Below are 23,528 nucleotides of genomic sequence, written 5' to 3' on the forward strand. Positions count from 1 at the left end.
CTTATGTTTTGCATAGAAAGTGCTAAATTATGTAATGGCAGCTTTTCTTAAGGAAGAGAGAGGGGCTAACTGTGGCTTATGCCGGTTACAGGCTGCTTTGCCAAATTGAGACCTAGTAGGGATAAACCAGCCCAAATGTGGGGTCATTTGATCTCATTCCCTTATAAAAACTATGTTTATAAGTTAGGCTACTAGCACTGCCTGCAGTAAGAGTCTAAAATAATGTGGTTAATGAACAGTAAATGAGGAGGAAGTGGAGAAGAAACTCCTCTTATTTTTGTGTTTTATTTACTTGCATCTCTGTACCCATTAATGCAGCCCATGGCTTTTGCCTCTGAGTAAGAACTGAGGGTAAGGAAGGCAGATCCTTCAGAAAAAAGAAGGGAGGCTGCCACTTAGAAATGTCAGTGTCTTCTAGTGAAACATCAGGAAAACAGAAAACAACAACAAGGCATATTGAAAGGATGGAAAATCCTGAGGACCAGGAAGTTTAATAAGGCCAGGTAAAATGTGGTTTTAAATTTACAGTTGTGTCAGTTATTTTAGGATGCAGGTAAGGTAGCCAAGAGTAAATAATTCCTTAGTGAAAAATGCTTGTCACCTGAAGTAAAAGTCAAGAGAAGAGAGTTAATTAGCAGATGGTTTAAGATCTAGCGAACACTAACTGTGTCTTACCAGTTCTGTGTTATCCTCAAAACTGACCTTTTACACTCCAATTTTTACTGAAAGTAGCTGTGAAAGCTAGTTAGCCAGCAGGTTCCGTTCCATTTGTCTTCCCAAAACCTTGCTTCCCAAGGACTCTGAGGCATTCATTTCTCTGTGTCATGCATGAGGGGGGAGCCCTATCCTTTGCTTGTGCTTCTAATGCTTTTCTAGAAGACATCTGTCTTATGGCTGTAGGAAAGATCTCTGTGGGAGGTGGGGAGGAGCAGCAGCCACCTCAGTCAGGAGGGTGTCAGCACAGATTTTGGACTGTGTCTGTGTGATGGGATTGTGAGGGGATGTGCCCTGGCACCTGAGGCCAGGGTGCTGAAGACAGCTAGTTAGGATGCTGTCTCAAGTTTCTGTATCTTCAGGGCAGCCACCTAGAGCTGTGCACAGATAGGCACATACTTACACAGGCTTTCTCATCCTCTCTTCATAAGCGCTGCACCACTCTGGAGCCCTCCATAGTGACTACTTGGCTTTTTTTGGCTAGGACCTTAAGATCTTTACAGACTTCACCTTTCGGTGAATGATAGCACTGGAGTCACCCTTGGTGACGGGACCTATGGAGAAGCACTTGAAGAAGAAAGGCGGCACTTGCCAGTCAATGAAATCCTTGGGAGTTTGGCCTCTCCTGTCCTTCATCCCCGCATCTTGGGATTGTAGAATTGACAAGAAGCTGAGGAGATGCACATTTGCGTCATATGTCCTCTAGGGCAGGCAGAGGAAATCGGGATATATGTGGTCTCCATCCCGTTAAGCCCCTAAGCAAGGGTGGTCCAGGTGTGCAGGCGTGTGACAGTGGGGCATGGGTGGGGAATATATCTTGGAAAATTCTCAATTACTGCTGTAGATACCCTCACTCTTGTGAAGTCATCTTTGGAGGTCTTTTTTCAGTAACTGTTTTTCAGTGAATACATATTCAGTGTTGAAGCAGTATGTGCTACTTAGTCAGGGTAAGCTTTCTTGACTTTTAAATGAAAGTGAGTGTACATCTTTCATGAAGTTGTCCGTCGTGAAAGAAGTCTTCATGAAAAATGTCTCCTTGATGTGCAGCAGAATATAACACTCTTTAATTTTCGTGTTTGATTTCTCTAAATGATAATACACTGGAATGAGATGGGCATGCTCTGAAATGACCACCTATTTTGCATGGGTTTGGGGTGATTTATTTAACTTCCAAATTTTGGAGAGATTTACTAACCTTGATCTTGTTCATCCTCATGGGCCTTAAAGTACAGAGGTTTATTGTCGGTGAAGTAACACTTGAAGAATGAAGTCATAGCAAGCTTTTAATCTTTGTTAATCTTAGGAATTGTAAAATTCCTAACTTTTATATATAAATTATATAATGTATTGTAGATATATATTGAAACTGTATTTTCTAACATAATGTATTTTATAGTGGAAGTATTCGTATGATACTGGTTTTGTTTTTCAGTTTCTGACTTGGCTGTGTGTTTTCCTGTTGAGGTGAATTGCAGTAATACAGCAAGATTATCTCTTGGTTATTCTGTGAGAAATTTGGTGCAGTTATGGAGCTAGCATTGCCATTGTAAAGAATTGTCTTTACTCCTGTTGATGAGACTCCACCTGTTCACTCTACTAGTGAACCTGAAGCGTGTTTTCCAGTTTTTGCTAGCTAACATTGTGCCGAGTTACAATTTTGCTTCATGTAACAGATACACAGGGAGGGGGCAGCCACATCTTCTCTGGGCAACCTGTGCCAGGGCCTCACCACCCTCACAGTGAGGAGTTTCTTCCTAAGATCTCATGTCAGTCTCCCCTCTTCCAATTTGAAACTGTTACCCCTGGTCCTATCATTACCCTCCCTGATCAAGAGTAGTGATAGGACAAGGGGCAACAGTTTTGAGAAATTCAGGTTCTGTAATTTAGTATGGCAACATGGGATTAAAAACAAACATATGGTTTGTCATTTAATTTCGCGGTGAGCATGTAAGAAACCTTGGAAAAGCCAAAGTCTGTGAGGAACAGAGCTTCTGGATGGCTGGGTAAATGTAATGGATGAGGAGATTATTCCCCCTTACCTTCTTGGAAGGAAGTGGAGAAGGAGGTAGGGTAGGTCAGTGGGCACTGAATTCTGTGTCTCTTGTAGCTAAGATTGCCTCTGACACCTGATCTGCTTAGGTCAGGCAATATCCAAGGAACATAGCTTAACAAAGCTTTTCTGAATTAGCAGCAAGCAGAGGGATGGAAAGCAGAGCAGTCTCAGAACTGCTGGATCTTTTTTAAAAGTGGATGGCAGAGTCTGAAGTGCTAATGCTTTCTTTTGATGAATAAAAGGACATCGAACAGTGCAACCTTCGTTATTTGTTTGGAGGATGCAAGGAGGCTGAAGTGTCCTGTCCAGAAAAGAGCTACGGGGGTCTAGTGTCTGTAGATCTTGCTTTAGAGTTGCTGTAAAAATGTAAGAATTTAGTGAGAGACAGACAGCCTCCCAGAACCGAAATCCTTTCTGTGTGAATAAACCTGTTCTCAACCTTTATTTGAATTACTTTTCCCTTCTCTCTCTTGCTTCCACCTCCCACAAAAGACCGAGTCAGTAAGTTACTATTGATGTGCCGTTCTGCCCTAAAGACTATTTGCAACATCAGTATGTACGAAGATTCCTAAAGAACTGATCCTGCCATAACAGCAGGCTCTTACTCTTGGCGTTTTTTGGTGGTGTTTTTTTTTCTCTTTAAAGTCAAATGTTACTGAACTTGAGTGTGGTTGAGCATCCTAGGAAAAGTGGAGTGTTAATCTGCCTTATGTTTTACTCTAATTGTCCGCAGTTTGGGATTTACAAACAGTCAATAATCTGAAATTTGTACCTCCCCTGTAGTTGTTCTGCCATGTTTCAGTTAATTAGTCACTGCCTAGAAGTTGATTTGTGGACTTGCTAGAAGTTAATTGCAGTTCAGTCTCTCATGGATTTCCCTTTCATATGCTGCAGCACAAGTGGAGGTGTTGTCCGCTGCACTCAGAGCGTCCAGTCTGGATCCTCAAGAAGAGACGATGGCCAGCGTTGGCAAGGGACCAGACTCACAGACTGAACTAACCGTCAATGACCAACAAAGTTTTAAACCTATACTGAGTGATATTGTGCCTTTAATTGGTGACACTGTTGAGGTAAGAAGTGAGTTTTAATCTCTGGGTTTTTTTTCCAGGGCTCTAGTAATAGAGTAATAGAGCTGTATTTTGCATGCGTGTGGTGACTGCAGCCCCTGTTTCTGGGCAGTGTGGCATTCCGTTTTGTTGGCTGGTTTTGAAGCGCTAGCTACTAAAATAGAATGAGTTGTGTTGGGTGCCTTTGTTTTTGCCAGTTCTGTGCTTGTCCATGTAAATTCTTGATACTGTTTCCGTTAAAATCTCTGTTATGACTATGACATTTTAAGACTTTTTAATGCTGCTGCAGTTTGCTGTGAAATTGTCTGCCTTAAAACAGAGCCCTACTAATAGCAAGTGAATCTCCTTCTCCACTGCCCTCCTGCCTCTCTTCCCCCCCCTGCCCACCCATCTGGAGGAAGAGGTGCTTTATTCCCTGTGCTCCCTGTCGAAATATTTTACAGTACTTTACTGCCCTGCATAAGAGAATTTCAGGACCTGCAATCGCTGTTGTGTGGATTACTGAAAGAGAAAGCGGATTCTAGCAATCAGTAACATTTTAAACTTTTTTTGCACTACTTCAGCACCCCACCACTGCCTGACTGAAGCCTCTGGCATTTGATACTATTTTCTGTTCTGTGCTGTCTGTTAGGCCAAACCCACTAGGTTCACTGCATATAGTGCCACAAGCTCTGATGGCGTTAACAGCTATAGCTGTGCAGAAAGCAATGGTTACAAAGTATGCTCCATGAAACCACAGCAAGTGATTTGTTGAATCACATTGCTTAAATAGTATTTTCCGATGAAATGTTGATAAATCTATTTGAAAAGTCTAGGAGAAGACATCAGTCCAGTGCAAACTTTTTCAGCCTTCTTTAATTAGAGCAGTGTTTCTAGATGACGTTTAATTAACTTTGCACCTAAGCTGTTGGACTACCACGTAGCCCAAACACACAGGGGGAGTGGAGTAACGTGGCGTTTACTTGGATACTGCTGTTCATACGTGATGATAATTCAGCACCAGAAGTGTGGTTGGTTGGTTGGTTTCAAAAAGACAATGTGCCCCTAATTCCTGATGTCAGGCTTGGTGTGTTTCTTTACCGCGGGATCTGTTGCACGTACTTCATTCTAATACTAACCTGTGAAGTGACTGTGAATGTATCCTCTGGCTTCTGATCTGGGGGGGGGGGGGTGATGAGGGTGGTGTTTGTTCAGAGGGACCTGTCCTGCATTTTATTTCTCTACGGAGTATGATGCTGACAAAGTTTAAGAACCTGTTACATTGCTGGTAGATGTTGGTTTTGCATGTTTCAGTTTTACTCTTTAAAAGGACACTCTTAATCTGTCACTTCCTTGTTTGTTACTGGCACTGAATCAAGTCCTCATTTTACAAGTGAAAAGGGTATTATAGAGGTGACCTAGAATTTGGGAATCAAGCTGTGACCTGTTGAGCAAGTGGACTGTTGCCCCTAGCAGTGAAGAGAGATCTGATTTTCACAGGTGTTGTATTTTTATGGTGATGGTTTTTGCTTAGTTGGTTTTGTGTGGGTGGCTGCTTTGTTGTTGTTGTTGTAGGGTGTTTTTTTGTTTGGTTCGTTGGTTTTTTATGGGTTTGTTTTTGGGGTGTTTTTTTGTTTGGTTGGTTGGTTTTTTTGGTGATGGGTTTGTCTGTTTTTTGGGGTTTTTTGTTTGTTGTTTTTTCCCCAGTTTTGGCATAGCAATGTGTCAGTAGAGTGCTGGACACTTGAGAAAAATCAAGCTACAGCATTTTATGTTTGAAAGCAGCCATCGTAGTTCTGCACACATCACAAAACAAAATTGCACTTCGCTTGTCCTTCTGCGTCTGTATTGGCTCCTGGAGGAGTTAATGCTGCATGTTAAAGAGAGATTCTCTATTCAAATGAAAATAAATGTAACAAAGTGAACAGATAAGATTTTGGGATATAGATGAAGCTTGTTTATTGAGCATGAGGGTAGCTGTTTTAATTTTCCTTGAGAGCCACCATTTATTTTGTTTGTATTTTAGAGGGAGAAGGGAATGAAAAGAAAGAGAAAGGAAATAGGACTAAAATCAGCTTACTCTTGCCCTGGTACAAGTACCTCTCTTTAAGAAGAGGGTGGATGCTGGGAGGACACTGGACCTCTGAGACTGGCCTCTTCTCTCTGTGTTTGGGCCAGCTGCCCTGTCATGAAATACCAGCACCACTTGTCCTGGTGCTGTGGCCTTTTTGTGCCACCTGTGGTGCAGAGCAGAGGTCTGTGGAGCACAACCACGGAGCTCTTGTTGCACTGCAGCTGCAGGAAAACCTCCCATAAGAGGTTTGTAAGCCTGTGACAAAGATTTTGCATCTCAGAGGTGGTGGTTCACCGCTTTGGTACGCAGGAAGCCTTCAGGCTAAACCTTGCTGAATTCTTCTGTCCTGGCTCTCTGCAGTGCTCAGTTCAGTGTGTGCGTGTTACATGACAGAAGTGCAGATGGAACTTCATCTGCAGGAACAGAGATACTGCATTGACTTCAATACTGACTGATGCTGTAGTTCTGTGCTGAAGCTCTTCCTTTCTGGAATGCATATTTGACTTTAAAAGTGGCTGAGTAGAATGTTCCCACCTGTGACACACTTCAGTATATTTAGTTGTTCAACTTAGTTCAGTCAATAAAGGATGTATATATTTTTTTAAAACTTAGCCTTTTAGAGCTGGTGTAGCAGAGATTGTGAGACGGAGTCTTTTCATTTTTATTGTAGAAGAATGGATGACTGGCCTCCGGTCCCATGCACCTGGGCAACTTGTGGAAAGCACTGTGGCTGCCTCATTTCTTGATTTGAAAGAGGTCAAAGCCAGTGACTTTCTGGCAATGCTGAAAATGATCTCTTTTCCTGGAAGAAAAAAAAAAAAAAAGCTAAAAAGGAGGGAAGAATTGACTGGCAAACTAAAATCCTGCAGAGAGGGTTTTCAGAGCCCCTGGAGGTTTCATACTTGGAGTTGTATGCTGCTGGACACACGTAGTTACGGAGCTGCTTGCAGTTCTGTTCTTTCCTTGGCTCTTGGGCACCTTGGTGCTGCTGCTTGATGAGTCCGACAGGTCACTTGGGCTGCGGTGCAAGCGATGGGCAGTTGCCTCCCAGCTCTGCCTGTTCCTTATTGCCTGTAATTGTACCTCAGGGACTAAAATTACAACCCAGTGCTTAGATGAAAGCAGCTCGTGGAAGAGGAAAAAGCAACTGTCTGAAGTCAAACCAAGGAACACAGATGGTGTCCTGGAGGCTTTTCTGAAGAAGTTTATAGTTTGCTGGAAAATTCTCATTGTCAAACTGATCCGAACAGCTGGCAGAGTAGGCATGTTCTCCGTGCTTGTGTTGACCCCAGAGCTCACCCTGCAGCATCTGTGAACAGATACCTTGGCAAAAATGCCGTTGTCCTGTTCTACCACGCAGCAGCCTGTTCTACTTTTCATATTCATCATGTACTTCTTGAAATTCACAGTTGATTATGCAAAGTCCATTGTACTTGGGGAATTCCACTGGCATAGAAAGTGACAGTGCATCCCCTCAGCAGCACAGTTTGTCATGGCGCATCAGACCTCTGCTGCTTGGTACAGTTCTGAAACAGAATCTCAGTCCTTATCTTCAAGGCTTAGATATGTAGCTGGGATGCTTGAATGATTGCTAAAAATTATTTTAATAGAACTGCTGAGAGGGGTGGCCACCAGTGTCAGCAGCTGTGGTCCACTAGGACTCTGTATGATAAGGTGAAGCTCATCTGTAGAGATTACAGAATAATCACCTCTAGGAAAGGAGCAACAGTGTAAGTCTCATCAGTTTTTACTTCTAAGTGTTTGTTTTGACCTTTTTCTACCACAAATCCAAAGCAACAAATTCAACAAAACCTGCTACAGATGTTTTCTCACTTTCCCTTCAGGGGAGAAGCAACATGACCCGTGTGTTAGTTACATTTTCCTTAACGCAGTCTCAAAGGTACTCCACTCCTGATTTTTCATAAGATCAAAATGGAGCAGAATAAGAGGAGCCTGTGTTTGCAATTGAAAGCAGAAAGATTTATCTTAACAGATCTCTTGATTTCAGGCTGTAACAAAGTTGTATTTGATATTGAAACATGTATTCTTTTAATTTAAGAAAAAGACCCTGAGGTGAGGACAACACTTCTTGATATTGACATTTGTTTTATGTTTAATCCTTGAATGTATTTTGTGTGACCTTCTTTTTTTTTTTTTTTTGTAGAATATGGATTCTACACTTCACTATATTCATAATGATTCAGATTTGAGCACAAACAGTAGTTTCAGTCCTGAAGAAGAAAGAAAATCCAAAGTGCAGGTAAATGACAGACTTCTGGTTTTCCTACATATATCAGCTATATGGAATTTTTTTATATATATGGGGATTTCTTTTATCTGTTTATCATTTCTGATGTAATGGAGTGTCTATTAAATATAGCAAACCTCTTAAGTAGTTTTAAAATATTCTGTTTCCAGAGATAATGGCTTAATTCAGCAGTAGCTTCTGCTTTAATTATGTGTAAGAGATGACAGTATTTTTTGACATGAGGTAACGGTTGTCATAGGCTTCTGGTTTTACTTGGTTTCATTTTCTATGGAAACTATCCTGTAATAGAAATTAGATTATTGAGGAAACAAGATTTTTTGTTTGTTTGTTTGAATGGGATCACCCCCACCCCATGACAGCTTTTTGCAGAAAAGTTGTGAAAGTGTTTCTTTAAGCTCGAACTATACCTGTGTTTTTCCCCAAAGGAATCGAATGTTTGTTATTATATCGTTCAGTATTAAGTGTGCCACCCTGTGCCAGCGTGATTCCTTGAGTGGGAGCCCCTGTCCCTCTTGTTGCTTGCTTGAGCTGAGCTATTTGGCAGCTGTGTTAGGGAAGTGCTCTTGTGCACCCCCTTGGGTAGAATCGGTGCCTGAGATAAACTGACAATAGATGAAGCAAAGACAGTGTTGGAGTCAATGCAAAGAGGTTTTCACGAAATTTTCATTCAGGTGCTTTAATTTCTCAGTGGAGAGAAGTATTGGTCTTCGCCAGAGATCTCTTTGTCTCTGGAGAAGCCTTTTTGTTCTTGCTGGCTATTTAGGGAGTTTGGAAGCAACGTTGAACACGCTATGCTCTGCCCCCTCCCCTTCCCTCCCTCCCCGAAGCATTTTAATTTGGTTTTCTTCTCCCCACCTCCCCAAGATTTTGAGAGGAACAGGAAAACGATTTTTGAGCAAGTCTAATCATTTGCTGTCCTGCCTGTTTTTATGGATGAGTTAAAATGGCCAATTTGCACAGCCTATGAGCCTGCATGTTTGTAGAAAGGTAGAATAAGTAGTCTCTTAATTTCCTGGTCTGCTTAAGTGGACAGTGATCCACCCATTCGTCTGTTACATGGCTCTTTATATTTTCAAATAGCCCCCAGTCATGTCATTGTTTCTTTGGAACTTTTTGGTGGAACTTAGGAAATACAAAACCTTTGCATTCTTATGAAGAGATTGCAGTTAAGGAATACTCTATAGTTGTGGGGGAAAAAAAGATTTTCTGTCAGTGTGCCCTGGAATTTTAGTAAGCCTTATGAGGATTTATTGAAAATAGTGTAAACACTTTTTTTTTTTTCTTACTGTAGGATGTTGTACCTCAGGCCTTGCTGGATCAGTATTTATCGATGACCGATCCATCCCGCGCACAAACAGTTGATACCGAGATTGCCAAACACTGTGCCTACAGCCTGCCCGGTGTGGCGCTTACGTTAGGCCGGCAGAATTGGCACTGTTTGAAAGATACCTATGAGACGCTGGCATCTGACATGCAGGTGAGATCAAAAAGCTCTTGAGAGTGAATGAGCTGAACTTCTACGATGTGACAATGAGTCATCTGAACTTCTGTGTTTCAGATTTCTCTTGTTTACTGGGTGCTGGGTTGCTCTGCTTTTTACATGGAGCTTTCTGTTGCTGGTATCAGTTATTTGTATGATGAGTGAAAGTGTAATGGTTGTCGCGGAGGAAGCTGGGGGGGTGTGGTGCTCAGGTGGTAAGGAAGTGGGGCAGGTTGAGTGGGAGGTGGATCTCCGGTGGGAATGTGAGGAGAGGTCTTAAATTTCTTATGCTCGCTTGAGATCTTACGGCAGTGCCGGGGTTTCTCATAGGTATGAGAATTTGGGCTGTGCTGCTCTGCGTGAGCAGACATGTGCCCTTGCAGGCATGTCTGGAGCTGAGTGAGTCAGCCTCACGCCAGGCTTTTTGGTGGCCTTTTGGTGCTGCATCCAGTTAGTCATAAGGGAATAACATCACTATCACCCTGCAGCGTTAAAAACAAGTACTGGAAATAGCATTTTCCTTGTTGTCAGGTGGCAAGGAGATGGCTTTGTGCATTTTACTGTTGGTTTACAGTTGTTTCCCAGTCCTCCCTTGTTTCCTTTTTTGGAGATGCTCTTTATGTTTTGAAACATTCTCAGACTGCTTCACCTCTCTTGAACTTGCTGCTTGCTATGTCAGAGCAGCAGTTCTCAGTGATGTGTAGTGAGTAATTTTATACATGGCTGTTGCTCATATTTTCCAAACTCTTTTGCAGCCATTAAAAACAACCAGCTGATAAATTTAAAACCTAACTAAAACCAAATTACCCTGTATTCAGAACTGTCCAGAGGTTACTGCCAGTGTAATCTGAATTACGACTGAATCGCCAAACCAGGACAAAAGAACAGTACCCCTGCTAATTGGAAAGTGCTGGCTGAAGAACAGATGCTATTTTATTTTTAAAAAGTCTTATTTGGAATAGTTACTCCATTAAACAGTGCCCCCTCAGTTTAGGGTGAGTAAAAGCTCTACTGGTCCTTGAACTACTGGGCACCCAGTGTGGGTGAACCTTTATCTATTATGGAAGCTAAAATATGCCAGGTGAAATGCTGTGGGTTATATATCTTATCTCTTTTGTAAATTAGAGTGAGAAAGCAGTAGTATGGAATGGATTAACCCAAAAGAACCTAAAGCAGAGGATAATGTGTGAAAGAGTGCTGATGTCAGGAATACTATTTTCCTTCCTGATACCTGGAAGACTAAAATATTTTCGATACTTCTATTTGCCTTGTTCCTTGATATTCAGGTGGAAGAAATTATACCTTGTCACTTGTCCTCGCTTTTATTTTTCTTTTTTATTCCTTTTTTTTTTTTTTAATTAATTTCCAATTTCATTTTCAATTGTTACATGAGATACTGTTGAATGTATTTGTAAGTACTGGAGGTTGCTGGGAGTCCAGCTTGGATCCTGACCCTCAGGTTAAAATAGAGCACTTCAGAGGTACATCAATAAAATTCATTTGTTCATTTATTTTGCAGTGGAAGGTTCGGCGGACACTGGCATTTTCTATACACGAACTTGCTGTCATCCTTGGAGACCAGCTTACAGCTGGAGATTTAGTTCCTGTCTTCAATGGCTTTTTAAAAGATCTGGATGAAGTCAGGATAGGTGTGCTTAAACACTTGCATGACTTTCTGAAGGTATGTCTGTGTTCGGCTCTGGTCAAGTGTAGTACTGTACTTTGCTTCGCTTCTTTGCACACACTTGCTTTTTAACATAACCCTGGTACAACTCTTTGTGGGAGTTCATACAGATGTCTGTTGAATACTAGAGCATATTTTGCAGGAGATCTGTGTTGCCAGTACTTACTTTTCTCTGAAGAGCCTGGTTTGTGTGCATGTTTATTCAATATATAGGTGCCAGTGGATGGTATTAAGTTTTTTTGATAGCTCTAACCTCTACACAGCTTAATTCTCAAATTTCTATAGGAGTTTTTGGAGATGCAAGACATAAATCGTAAAACCTTTAAAATCAATCTTATCTTTACTGCTTCCCTTCTTGTTTTCTAGAGTAAAAGTAGAGACTAGATCAGATTTTGCTTTCGGTAGTGTCCCATGTGATTTTACAGACTTAAGCGTGATAGGATTTAGCCCAGGGAAGAACACTATTGGTAAAGATTTTATTATTTTTTAGTAAAAGCAAGTGTTTCATTAAATGTATTTTGAAGCTTTTGTTTCATCTGCTGATTGTAGCCTACGTTTCTTCATGTAAGTTTGCGTTTACTGTTACAGCTTCTTCATCTTGACAAAAGACGAGAGTATCTTTATCAGCTTCAGGAATTCCTAGTGACTGATAACAGCAGGAACTGGCGTTTCCGTGCTGAGCTGGCTGAGTATGTAGTTTTCTGGATGCTTATTGTTGTTATGGATATTTAAAAATTGTTAAAAATCGTAGAATAGATATGTTGCAGTCACATTCTTTATTTCATTTTTAATTAGTGGATAGTCCTTATCCAACTCCCCTTGCTTAAAAATTCCCAGTAGTTGCATATCACTCATAATAGTTGGAACTTGAATGTCTTTTCCCGTCACCGTATGTTGAAAACATGACCCTCACATAAAAGAGAAGCTGCCAAACAAGAAGACCACATCTGGTTGCTCTTGAAGTCAACATAAGCATTCTAGCAATTTGATTTCAAGTTGCTGTAGGAGTAGGCTGAATTCATGACTGTGAAACAGAGGGGATCAAGATCTTTAGGGAAGTAAAGGAAGTGAGTAGCAGAGTCGTGACCTTGGACTTCACCTGACCAGACTTTGGCTTTTTCGTGGAACTGGTAGGCAGGCCCCTGTGAGAGGCAGCTCTGAAGGGCGAAGTCGCTGAGGAAAGCTGGCAGAGGAAGGGTCTTAGGAAATTCAACAAGGGACAATGCCACGTCCTGTGCGTGGGAAGGAAGGGCCTCTGACAGTGAGACAGGTAAGGACTGGCTGCCCTGGGAGCAGCTCTGCTGGAAAAGCTCAGAGCATCGTGGAGGCCAGCGAGCTGAACATGAGCCGGCGGTGTGCCAGGCAGCACGGTCAGTATATAGCAAGAACAGATTAGCCCCCTCCAGTCAGCCCTCGTTAGGTCTCATCTGGGTAACGCACCTATGCCAGTACAGGGAAGATGCTGATAAACAAGTCAGCAGAGGGCCACCAAGATGGTCAAAGCTGCAGCACCTCCCGTGCGAGGAGAGACTGTGCAACCAGGGCTCCGCTAGCAGGGATGATGAAGTGAGCACATAGCAATGACTAATTACAGTGTGACTTTTTAAGTCAATGTTGAGAGACCTACTTTAACAACTGATCGTGATGTTTTTGCTACATTTAAGTGTTTTGGTTTAGTAACTACAAATCACTTACCTGTTACTGCTGATATGGAGACGTTCAGTTGGCTGCTTGTACCATGCCGTGCACTTCATTGGACATAGTTTCTACCATTCATGACACATTAGAGTCTGCAACCTGCTGAAATCTTAAAATCATAGAATCATAGACTGTATTGGTTTGGAAGGGACCTCTAAAGGTCATCTAGTCCAACACCCTTACAATAAGCAGGGACATCTCTAACTAGGTCAGGTGATAACTAAGTCCCTCAGCCTCTCTTCATAAGAGAGATGCTCCAGCCTCTTAATCATCTTCATAGCCCTCTGCTGGACTGTCTCCAGTAGCTGCTTGTCCTCTTGAATGGGAGCCCAGAACTGGACACAGTACTCCAGATGTGGCTGCACCAGAACAGTAGACGAGGAGGAGAACCTCCCTTGACCTGCTGGTCACTCTTCCTGATGCACCCCAGGTTGCCATTGGCCTTCTTGGCCGCAAAGGCACATTGCTGGCTTATGGTCAACATGCTGTCCACCAGGACTCCCAGGTCTTTTTCCACAGAGCTCTTTTCCAGCAGGTCAGTCCCTAACCTGTACTGGTGCACAGTTACTCCTCCCAAGTGCAGGACTTCCCCTTGGTGCATCCATGTTGACTACTTCTGATGATGTTCTTTTCCTCCACATGTTTTGAGATGACCCCCAGAATGAGCTGCTCCAACATCTTTCCAAGGGAACATTTCCTTAAACATATCTTTTATACCTTACTTTGATCTACTTGGCATCAGTTTCACACATTATCTTAATCAACGTGCACATGATCTTAATCCATTCATTACAAATTGAAGACAACTGATAATTTCTGTAGTTGTCCAGTATACTCTGAAGTAGAGGAGGGTTATCGATTTGATAAATCAGGGTGCTTAAGTGACCGAGGACAATGAACAAACTAAGTCAGAGTAGTTGCTTTGTAGCTGTATACGTTATGTGTGTGAGAAGTCTCTACTGGGTATGTGAATATACGTGCGCCCTGTGGTGTCTCTCACAGCCGGATGGCTGTGCTGTCTGTACACTGTACCTGTCTTCAGGATCCCTGCCTTGTAAATGCAATCTTGGTTCCCTTGCCCCTCCCCTAACTTTTCATCCTTGGAGCTCATGCAGTGTTTGCCATTGTTGTGAATAAGTGGTAATTTAAAATTTGCAAGTGACCCGTAGTCAAACTGATGGCATTGAAAAATACAAGATTTTACTTTTCCGTAACTTCATTATGGCCACGTTGCGTATTTGGCGAGTGTTGTCATATAAATGATCATACTCACAGTTGAAGCTACCTTTCTTCTTACTGTGATGTACTCTCGTTCTTATTCCATCTTGTAGGCAACTGATCTTGCTTCTGGATCTGTACAGTGCCCGAGACATTTATGACTACTTGCGACCTATCGCTTTCAGCCTCTGTGCAGACAAAGTGTCTTCTGTCCGTTGGATTTCTTACAAGCTGGTAAAACAATCTCAGTAAATTCAGGATTTTAAACATCTGAGGCTTGGTGGTCAGAAGTAACTTCCGTTTGTTGGTTTTTTTCTTCTCATTTCTTCAAGGTCAGTGAAATGGTGAAAAAGCTGTACATGGCTCCAACATCAACCTTCGTGGTAGATCTCATGAATGAACTTGTTGAAAAGTTCTGTAGATGCCGCAAATGGTCTGGTCGGCAAACTTTTGTCTTTATTTGCCAGGTGAAATGTCTTTTTGTTCATCTCTTGGTTTTGGGGGGTGGTAGTAAGAACTAAGAGGGGATGGCAACTGGAACTCTTCAGCTGTCTGTGACACGAGTTTCATGAATATTTGAGAACTTTGTTTCCAAGGGAATAGATTTCATGGCTGCTTTCTTCAGTGTTGCTCCATCGATGAGCTTGTGTTCATCTTTAGCTTAGCTTGTGAACACCAGTTTGTCAAATCTGATGTTGAATATAAAACAAAAGCATAGCAAAATAATCCCTGAGTTGGGAAGCTGCTTTGTTACGCAGCATCAAGTGAGATATTTGTAGCATGCAGCAGCCTACCACTTCTTTGGGTTACTCTGTAGAAATCAAGCACTAGGAGTTGCCTATTCCTCCTTAGGCAGCTCGTGCAGCTTGGTCAAAACCAACAAAACGTGTTCTCTGCAAAATAAGCAGAACAGTTGAAACTAGCTGGGGTCTGCTGCCCGAGTGGGACAGTTCTTGGACGTATTTGGAGAGATGTGAGCTTTGAGCTTAGTTAGAGAAACATGTTTGGGTACAACGGATGGTTATTGAGGTGGACCGTTCTTGTCTTAATACAATACTTAGTTAAAACAAAGACTAAATCAATCTTGAAAAGAATTGGGAGAGTCTTTTACTTTTCTTCCCTCTTTTCAAAAGATACAGTGACTTAAAAAAAACCACAATAAAAACAATGAAATTGCTGCATTTCATACAAAACAAAGCGGGCTTCTCGCTGAGCCTGGATTTCCTCAACCCAGACGTGCTTCATTGTGTATGACTTTGTGCTAGAAAGCACTGTACCCTATTTTAAGACTTTGTGGATACTACGTACTGTATTCATGCTATGGAGGTAATAAGATCTGTGAGCTCTGATTATGTGTTGGGATTTTATCCTCACTGTGCTGAAATCTAATGAAACTGCTTCTGTCTCCTTGCCAGACTATCAGTGAGGATGACTGCCTGCCCATGGACCAGTTTGCTGTGCATCTGTTGCCGCATTTACTACACTTGGCATCTGACAGGGTTCCAAATGTTCGAGTCCTGCTTGCAAAAACGTTAAAGCAAACCCTTTTAGAGAAAGGTTAGTGGCAGAAGGAGTTGCAGTGGGCTGACTGCGTATTTTTTGTCCCTCCACTTTCTTGTAGTCAGCTGGGAAGGAAGAAACAACATCAGACAGGGGTCGCTCGTGCTTTTACAGACTCCTTGGTGTGGGATTTACCTTGGCTGAGATAAAAGCATGAACCTTGTTATGGCATCAGAGCCACGGTTGTGTAACGCTGAGGAAGTAAGAGTTCTTGCTCGTACACCAGCCCATTCTTTTGGTACCATTTTCTCTGAAGGAGCTAGGTTGTAGATGTGTCGTCAAGGCACAGAAAGTACAAACGAACAACTAGCAACTGTGAAGTTGTTGAGCAGGGCCCTTCATTTGGTAAAAAAAAAAAAAAAAATTAAAATCTGTTGATGTTCTGTGTAATAAGAATGACAGAAAAATCTTTCCATGCAAACCACCGTCTGTTTTGTCACTGGTGGAGAAGAGGTGGCTGCTGTTTGGTTTTTATATTTCATGGTAGCAGTGGGAAGAAAGTTCCTCTGGAGTCTCTTCAGGGAAATTAGACAGGCAACTTTCAAATTGCAGGCTTTGCTTAGGGAAGAGTCCCCAGTGCAGAGCAGATGCCAGAAGAGTCAGCAGTGCTCGGAGTCCAGAGCACTGTAAAGGCAAATAGCATTAGGAATGTTATGCTGTTTATTAAACCAGCAGAGTGTCCACAGGTGGAATACTTCATCCAGTTCTGGCCACTGCATTTCTCAAAACCACACACCGGCTTGAGGAGTGCTGTTTCTAGCGTAGGAAGTGTGAAGGAAAATGCAAACGATTTGGAACAGTGGACAGCACAAAGGATGGCCCACAGTGAGAGCGAGGCTGTGCTAGCTGTCTTGTGCGTGCTGGAGGCTCTGAGTAAGCACATGCAGACAGTTAAGATGGATCAGCTGATGTGCAGTAATTTATCCTCCGTTAACTGTGCCGATGCTGTCACCGTTCGTCCTGTTACCATGTAGCATTGGTATTTGTGTTGTGGTCCTTGCTTGTTATTTTTGTGTTCCCCACCCCCATTCTGCATTGCTGCTGGGTCAGCGTTCCATACAGGTAGTCCCTCCCTCAGAGATGTCGTGTGTGTGATTAGGGGTGGGGGATAGACTAAGAAAGGTAGATTTAAACAAGTTCAGAAGTTTTTAAACCTTGGATCTAAATTGCCCTTCCTATGAGCTGTTTGTAGTTACGCTGCTTTTATGCAACTTGTGTCGGTCATGAAAACCATCAGATGTTGGAACTTCTTCCGCTGTTATTTCATGTTACCTTAGTTTTATTGTTTGGTAACTACTTGGCAAGCCTGCCCGCGAGCGGAGTGGCATGGGTTTGGATACCTTCCCTCCATCACAAGTTCAAGTGCACTCCTGAGTCTTGCAGTTTTTTTCTTCCTCTTTGGTCATGGCAGCTGTCAGGCTTGCATTTATATTGAAGGACCACAGAAACCCTGTACTCTAACAGCACGGTTAGAGCAGCTGTGCCCTGAAACAAGGGGAATTCTCAGGTGTATTCAGAAGTGTATTGTGTGCCTGCTCAGATACTCCAGTTTGACTGTACGTGTGCCATGTCTCCTGCGGTTTTGAACCTCATGACAGTTTGCTGAGGTTTACGCTGAAGTGTCTGCAGTCTTTTCATCCTGTAAGTCTTGTGCATTTTCTCTTGCAGAGTATTTTCTAAATTCTGCCAACTCTCACCAAGAAGCTGTGGAACAAACGATTATGGTGCTTCAAATGGATGACGACAGTGATGTCAAGTATTTTGCAAGCATACACCCTGCCAGTACCAAGATTGCAGACGATGCCATGAGCACTGCTTCATCAACTTACTAAAAAGTTCTGAATGTTGCTATAATTAAAAAAAATTGAAACAAACTATCCTCAAATGCTTCTAAAATGGTTGATCTAGGACAGCCTCTTTGGAAGGAGAGATTTCTTGCCAGATTTAACAGGTGGATGTTACCTAAACCTGATACCAGGGATTTTAAGTCAAGAAAAAGTAAACATACCTGTGTCAGCTTGACTTCAGAAAAACACTGCTCAGAGGATTATTCTTGCCACCGAAGCCTTAAATCTTCTGTCTTCCTGAAAAAACAAAACTTGAATTGGCAGATCATTTTCATTGTAGAAAGGATGTGATTCCCAGAGACCTGCATTGTTTCTCCTGAGGAGTTAACTTAGCAAGTATTTTCTGTAGCAACTGATAGATGAAATGGCCAGAAAGGCAAATTTATACCGGGACGTGAGACCTCCAGTATTAGAGCTAAAAGTTTTTATCATTCAAGGACTTGATTTGTGTGCAGCTGGGCACACCCTTAAGTGGGAATAGCTTTGATGTTTGTAAATGGGGAAAATTAGAAATTTGGATTTCTCTTAAGGGCTCAGTGCTAACACTAAACTAGAATTTGATTTTAATCCTTAAATGCAGCATATTGCTGTATCCATTAGCAGAAAACTTTGCTGAGTACCTGTGTCCTGATTATTTTCATGCTGGTCATGACCTAAAGGAAATTTATTAGCACATGTACTTTAAGTCAGGTATTTTTAACTTGATCATGATCGGCTCTGAGGTGCAACTTTTTTCTTCGTATACTGTACATATCTGTCAGCCTCCTTGGAGTGCTGCAGTCTTTAATCATGTTGTTTAAAGCTGTTGTGATACAAGTTGTTCTCTACTTGTCCAAATAAAATTTATTAATAAGATTGAAAGCAATCTTGTGACCTTTTTAAAACATTAAATGAGTAAGTTTGAAATTTAAGTGGCCTTTTTTTTTTTTAGTACTTTATGCTTTGACGGCTGTTGCAGGGGGAAGGGGTTTGCCTAATGACTGTGAAGAATTTTGCATTTTGGGATGAAACATCCAGCAGCACCGCTGTACTTGGAAGTTTTGCTTGATCCTCTTTCAAGCATCCCTGCTGTGCGTGGGAACCCATCACTCCGGCGTGAAACGGCGTCTTTGCTGAAGTGAGCCTGAGTCTCCACCTCGGTCCAGATTTACAGGGAAGGGTGAGCTCCAACGGCCCTTCACCTGCCTTCGGCTGCGACTGCTTTGGTTTCCCGTCATGTGAAGTGGCTCATACGGTATCTCCTTCCGTGTCTTCCAGGGGCAGCTTGATGCCATCACCTTCCCTCCAGCCTGCCGGACCTGCAGCGTGTGCAGCGTATTCCCCCGGAGGCAGAAGTGGCTGTGGCCGCTTACCTGTGGGCTGTAGCAGAACCTTCTCCTGTGTCGGTCAGGTGCCTGATCCCTAGCAGTTCAGCCTCAGGCAGCTGGGTCTCTTTTTGTGGGGGTGGCTGGTTGGTTTGGTTTGTTTTTTTCCTTACCCCCCCGCTGTTCTCTTGGAGAAAAATAGACTCTTCTGCAGTAAACAGAAAGTCACTATTTACTGCTTTTCTGCTCTTGAGCATGGCCATGGAGGTGGTTAAGATACAGTGTCATCTGTGTCTGCCTTGAAGCTTGGTGGGTTGGGGTTTTTTGGGTGGTTTGTTTGATTTTTATTCTTTTTTTAGGATTGGGATTTGTTTTTTTGGTTTGGGTTGGGGTTTTCTTTGGTGGGGTTTTATTTTTGTTTTTTAAGTCTTTCCTTTGCTTGTCCCTTTTTCTTTTCGTAATTGGCTTAAAATTTGAAAAGGCAACTGTCTGCCCAGCTCACAAGTTCCTGTAGTGTAGGTAATACTCTCATCAGGTTTTGTGTTCCTCCTGTTCTCCAGTAGTCGTTCAGAAATCACACACAAATCCCTAGGGGAGCAGGCAGTGTGGCAGCACTGTGTCGGAGTGACAGCAGATGGCCAGAAAGCAGAGAGCTCTTCAGGCGGGAGGATTTCTGAGCTCTCCCGCTGCCATCCAGAGAACAACCAAAAGTAACTAGTCCTCTCCCAGGCCAGATGATTCCCACCTCAGACATACACATTGAAGAAGGCCAGTACGTAACTCCCTTTGTCTGTTTTTTGCCTCATTGATGACAGTTGAATTGTAGTTGGGCCATGTGTGCGATTCCTGAGGTGAACGGGATTTTGTCCAGAACAGAGCGTGCTTCAGCTCATCTTCTAACTGTGAGTGAGTGCAGTAGTCGCTGGAGGAGTGTTGGGACTTAAATCCTGGTGTTTGGAGTCCAGAACAAACTCATCCCAAGGCACTTCTGTTACTGCTGTACTGTTCTGCTAGTCCAGTGCTGTGCAGCGTTACGTCTGACCCCTCTAGGTGGTCTCTGGTTAAAGGACAAGACACTCTCAAGATGCAGTATGAGACAGATCTTCCAGGTGCTTCATTTCTCTCTGTTCTGTGTTTCTTCAGAACTGGCGCAGGCCTGTGAATTTGAGGGAGAGTTGGAGGCTTTTCCTAAGACAACGAGTGTTTTCAGTTACAGAGTACCTGAATTCCCCTGGTGTGCCGTTGACCTGCCTGCCTCTTTCCTGCTTCGTTTGGGGATTCCCAAGAAGTGGAAGGGAAGGGAAGACTTGGCTTTATTGTCAGCATTGCCCAAGAGCATTTGATCTGTAGCCTGAGGGATGCGGTCTCTGTTACTTAACTCTGATAAGGAATTTTCTCATGCCAGCAGTGTTAGCAGTGTCAGGAATTCAAGCTTCAACTTGTCCCTAAGGACATGGGGTTTGGGGAAATGTGCATCTCTGTTCTGAGTGGTGAAAAAAGGAACTGTTTGTTTTTCCTGTGGGGCAGTGTCGGGGAATGCTGCCAAAGATCCTGGTGAATTCCCTCCCGTGTGTCTCCACTGAAGAAAGATTTGAGCTTTGTAATCTCAGTTAATTCCTCCTTTGGTCAGGATTTCTTGAGCAGAAAGTGAGGTGGCTCCCAAATTGGCATCTGTTGATCCACGGTTTCCCAAGAGCGGTGTTGCGGCTCTACCCCCGCAGTCTTGGTAGAATAACAAATCAGCCCTTCACAAGCAGTTCTCACTGTTTTCCATTTAATCTCTTGGCTCGCTCATATTGGAGCTTCTTCGTGGGAAATCCCTTTTTTCCCATGTCCTGGTTACAGCACTGCCTGCCTTTCTCCCGCTTGCCGTTTTTGACAGCACGTTTTCATCTTCAGTTGTTCCTCCCCAGAGACCCGTCAGGATTTGGTCGCGCCGCTTCCCCACCACGCTTTGGTGCAGGCAAACTGATGAAACTGGCAAACGTCTGGAACCCTCTGGAGGGTCGTTTGTTTTTAACCAAGGCACAATGGCTGCTTGGAAATCAGCGTTTTGCTGTTTTGAACGCCCCAGGTAGCTGTTGCACAAATTCCTGGCCCTGCGGAACAGCCGGCTGAGTTCAGCCCAGCTGAAATAGCTGCTTGCTTGGGCTCGGGAACCCTCCTGTGCAGGTGTGGGGCTGGCCGTGAGGGTTTCATGATCATCAGTGGATCGTGCCCCCTCGGTTCCTTGTTCTGTTTTTGTCCGAGCTCGCCCCCTTATCTTGGCAGGGTTCAGAGATGCCGATTTGAATGGGTAGTGGGTGGGCAGAGAGGGGGGAATGGCGAAGTCTGTCCTGTGGCTCTGGCACACCTACGCTTGGATTGGGTTCCTTCCCACTGGCCAGGTCTCCTTTAGTTCCCTTGTCCTTCGATGTGGAAACAGTGTGCAGTGCTCGTGCTCTCTGACCTGATTTCAGCCCGGGGACCCGTCTGTTGTGGTCGGACGGGAAGAGGAGTCTGAGATGGGCAGATGGACAACAGCAGGTCTGTGTTCCACTTGCTCTCTCATGTCGGTTCCCCCCTCTGATTCTGATGGGAAGGGCTCGTCTTGCTGTCTGTGCTGGCATTCAGACAACGTGGGAAGTACATTTACAGTGATTGATCTTTTCTTGACAGGCAGTTAGGGCACACTGATAGACTGCCTGAAAATGTGAGACTACGGCAGGAGAGCTCATTTAAAGTGTGCATGATCTCCTCCTCCCTCCCGCCCCAAGTACTTTCAGGCTCTGCCTTTTAATTTTACGTAACTTTTACTTTACTTTTTACTTAGATCAGAAAAATAAAGAGCCCAAGGTAATGGGAGTGTTTTAGGGTTCAGTCACTGTGAGGCTGGACTACATCTCGCTGGTTAAAATACGCTGTGACTGAGCAGAGACAAGCAAACAGATGTTGAAACATCTTGCAGCCCTCTGGTCACGGTGACCCATTTGTGCAGAGGTGTAGGAGTGTCTCTGTCAGGGAGGTGTAGAAGGATTGACTGCCTGCAGCGGCTGGGAATCAGGACTGAGAAGTGAAGGTACCGGACACGCTTCTCTGCTTTTTAACGAGGCTGCTGAGCAGAGGAGAGGTGTGCTGCTTGGACATGGAAAGAAATACCAGCTATTTTTTAGGCAGTCCAAGTTTCCTGTGCAAGTAAGAACCCATGCTCTAGTCGAGTGGTCTGGGCGGTGGGTGCGGACCCAGGGGTGTGCTGGTACGTAGCTCCTTCTCAAAGTGGCAACCTGTCACACGTGGGGTTCCCCAGGGACTGATACTGGGCTCAACGCTGTTTAATGTCTTCATAAGTGATCTGGATGACGGGATGAAGTGTACCCTGGTGGTTTCCTGATGATCCCAAACCGAGCAGGGAAGTGGACACTTCGGGAGGGAGAGCTGCCCTGCAGGCAGGCCTGGACAGGCTGGAAGGGTGGGCTGACAAGGACCTTCTGAAGTTCAACAAGGACGAGTGTAAAACATAATCCAGGAGGGCAGCACAGGCTGGGATCTACCTGGCTGGGGAGCAGCTCTGCGGAAAGGGACCTGGGCGTCCTGGTGGACAACAGGCTCTGTGAGTGAAAAGGGTGCTGCTGCGGCAAAGCGAGCCAGCAGGGGGCTGGGCTGCATCCACCAGGGCATCGCCAGCAGAGAGAGAGACATTGTCCCACTCTGCTCAGCGCTTGCCAGGCCACACCTGCAGCCCTGTGTTCAGTTTTGGTCCCCGCTGTACGAAAAAGCTGTGGACAGGCTGGAGAGGGTCCGGAGAGGGGCCACAGAGATGACCAGAGGTCTGGGAAGCCTGCTCCAGGAGGAAAGGCTGAGAGAGCTGGGTTTGTTCAGCCTTGAGGAAAGAAAGCCGAGGAGAGATCTTAGCGCCATGTTCCGGTATTTAAAGGGTGGCTAGAGGGAAGATGAAAACTCCCTTTTTACAAGGAGTCACATGGAAAAGAAGAGGGGTAATGGGTACAACTTACTCTGGGGGAGATTAGAGACAGGAAGGAATTTTTCGCAATGAGAACAATCAGCCCCTGGAATAATCTCCCCAGGGAACTGGCGAGTTCCCCAACATTGGACACTTTACGATCCAGCTGGACAGGGTGCTGGGCCATCTTGTCTAGACTGCACTTTTGCCAAGACAGGTTGGAGCAGATGATCCCTGAGGTCCCTTCCAATCTGGTGTATCATAAACTTGGTTTGAGTAAGGTGACAGCAAAGGCTCACGTCGGGGCTGGGACACTTCTCTTGTGTTGGTCACTTATTGCATCGTTGTTTCTTCTGTCTCTTGACTGAGGGGTTTTGTTCCTGTGTAAGGGTGGGGGCAGCAACAGGAGCTCATCAGCAATTGGTGCAGAAATCCTGGATGGAATATTCTCATCTGCCAAATCAAAATGCTGAGGCTGCTGACTTCCCCAGTCGTCCGCTGAGCTGTTCGGCTCCTCCCTCCTCCGAAAGGGAGCTTTAGGCTGGGAGCGAGGGAGCAGCGCTGTGGTTCCTGTCCTGGACCAGGGAGTCCAGCAGAGAAGAGGGTTTTGGGAAGGGGAAGGCCCATGCTGGCAAGCCCCA

The 23,528-nt window shown here is 44.0% G+C and overlaps 1 protein-coding gene across 1 annotated transcript in view; it reads left to right on the top strand.

Moving 5' to 3' along the window:
- The window catches only part of PPP4R1 (protein phosphatase 4 regulatory subunit 1), a 64,743-nt gene extending 47,101 nt beyond the window's left edge, over nt 1-17,642 (top strand). Inside the window, exons 12-20 of the mRNA XM_086472473.1 lie at nt 3,662-3,837; nt 8,052-8,147; nt 9,448-9,633; nt 11,156-11,317; nt 11,909-12,009; nt 14,350-14,470; nt 14,569-14,703; nt 15,652-15,793; nt 17,465-17,642. Coding sequence (XP_086328599.1) covers nt 3,662-3,837; nt 8,052-8,147; nt 9,448-9,633; nt 11,156-11,317; nt 11,909-12,009; nt 14,350-14,470; nt 14,569-14,703; nt 15,652-15,793; nt 17,465-17,628 — 1,283 coding nt within the window. The 3' untranslated portion in view covers nt 17,629-17,642. The remainder of the gene's footprint in view (nt 1-3,661; nt 3,838-8,051; nt 8,148-9,447; nt 9,634-11,155; nt 11,318-11,908; nt 12,010-14,349; nt 14,471-14,568; nt 14,704-15,651; nt 15,794-17,464) is intronic.
- The last annotated feature ends 5,886 nt before the right edge of the window (nt 17,643-23,528 follow it).

The sequence above is a fragment of the Leptosomus discolor genome, chromosome 13, assembly GCF_034619465.1.
Source record: "Leptosomus discolor isolate bLepDis1 chromosome 13, bLepDis1.hap2, whole genome shotgun sequence".
NCBI lineage: Eukaryota > Metazoa > Chordata > Aves > Leptosomiformes > Leptosomidae > Leptosomus > Leptosomus discolor.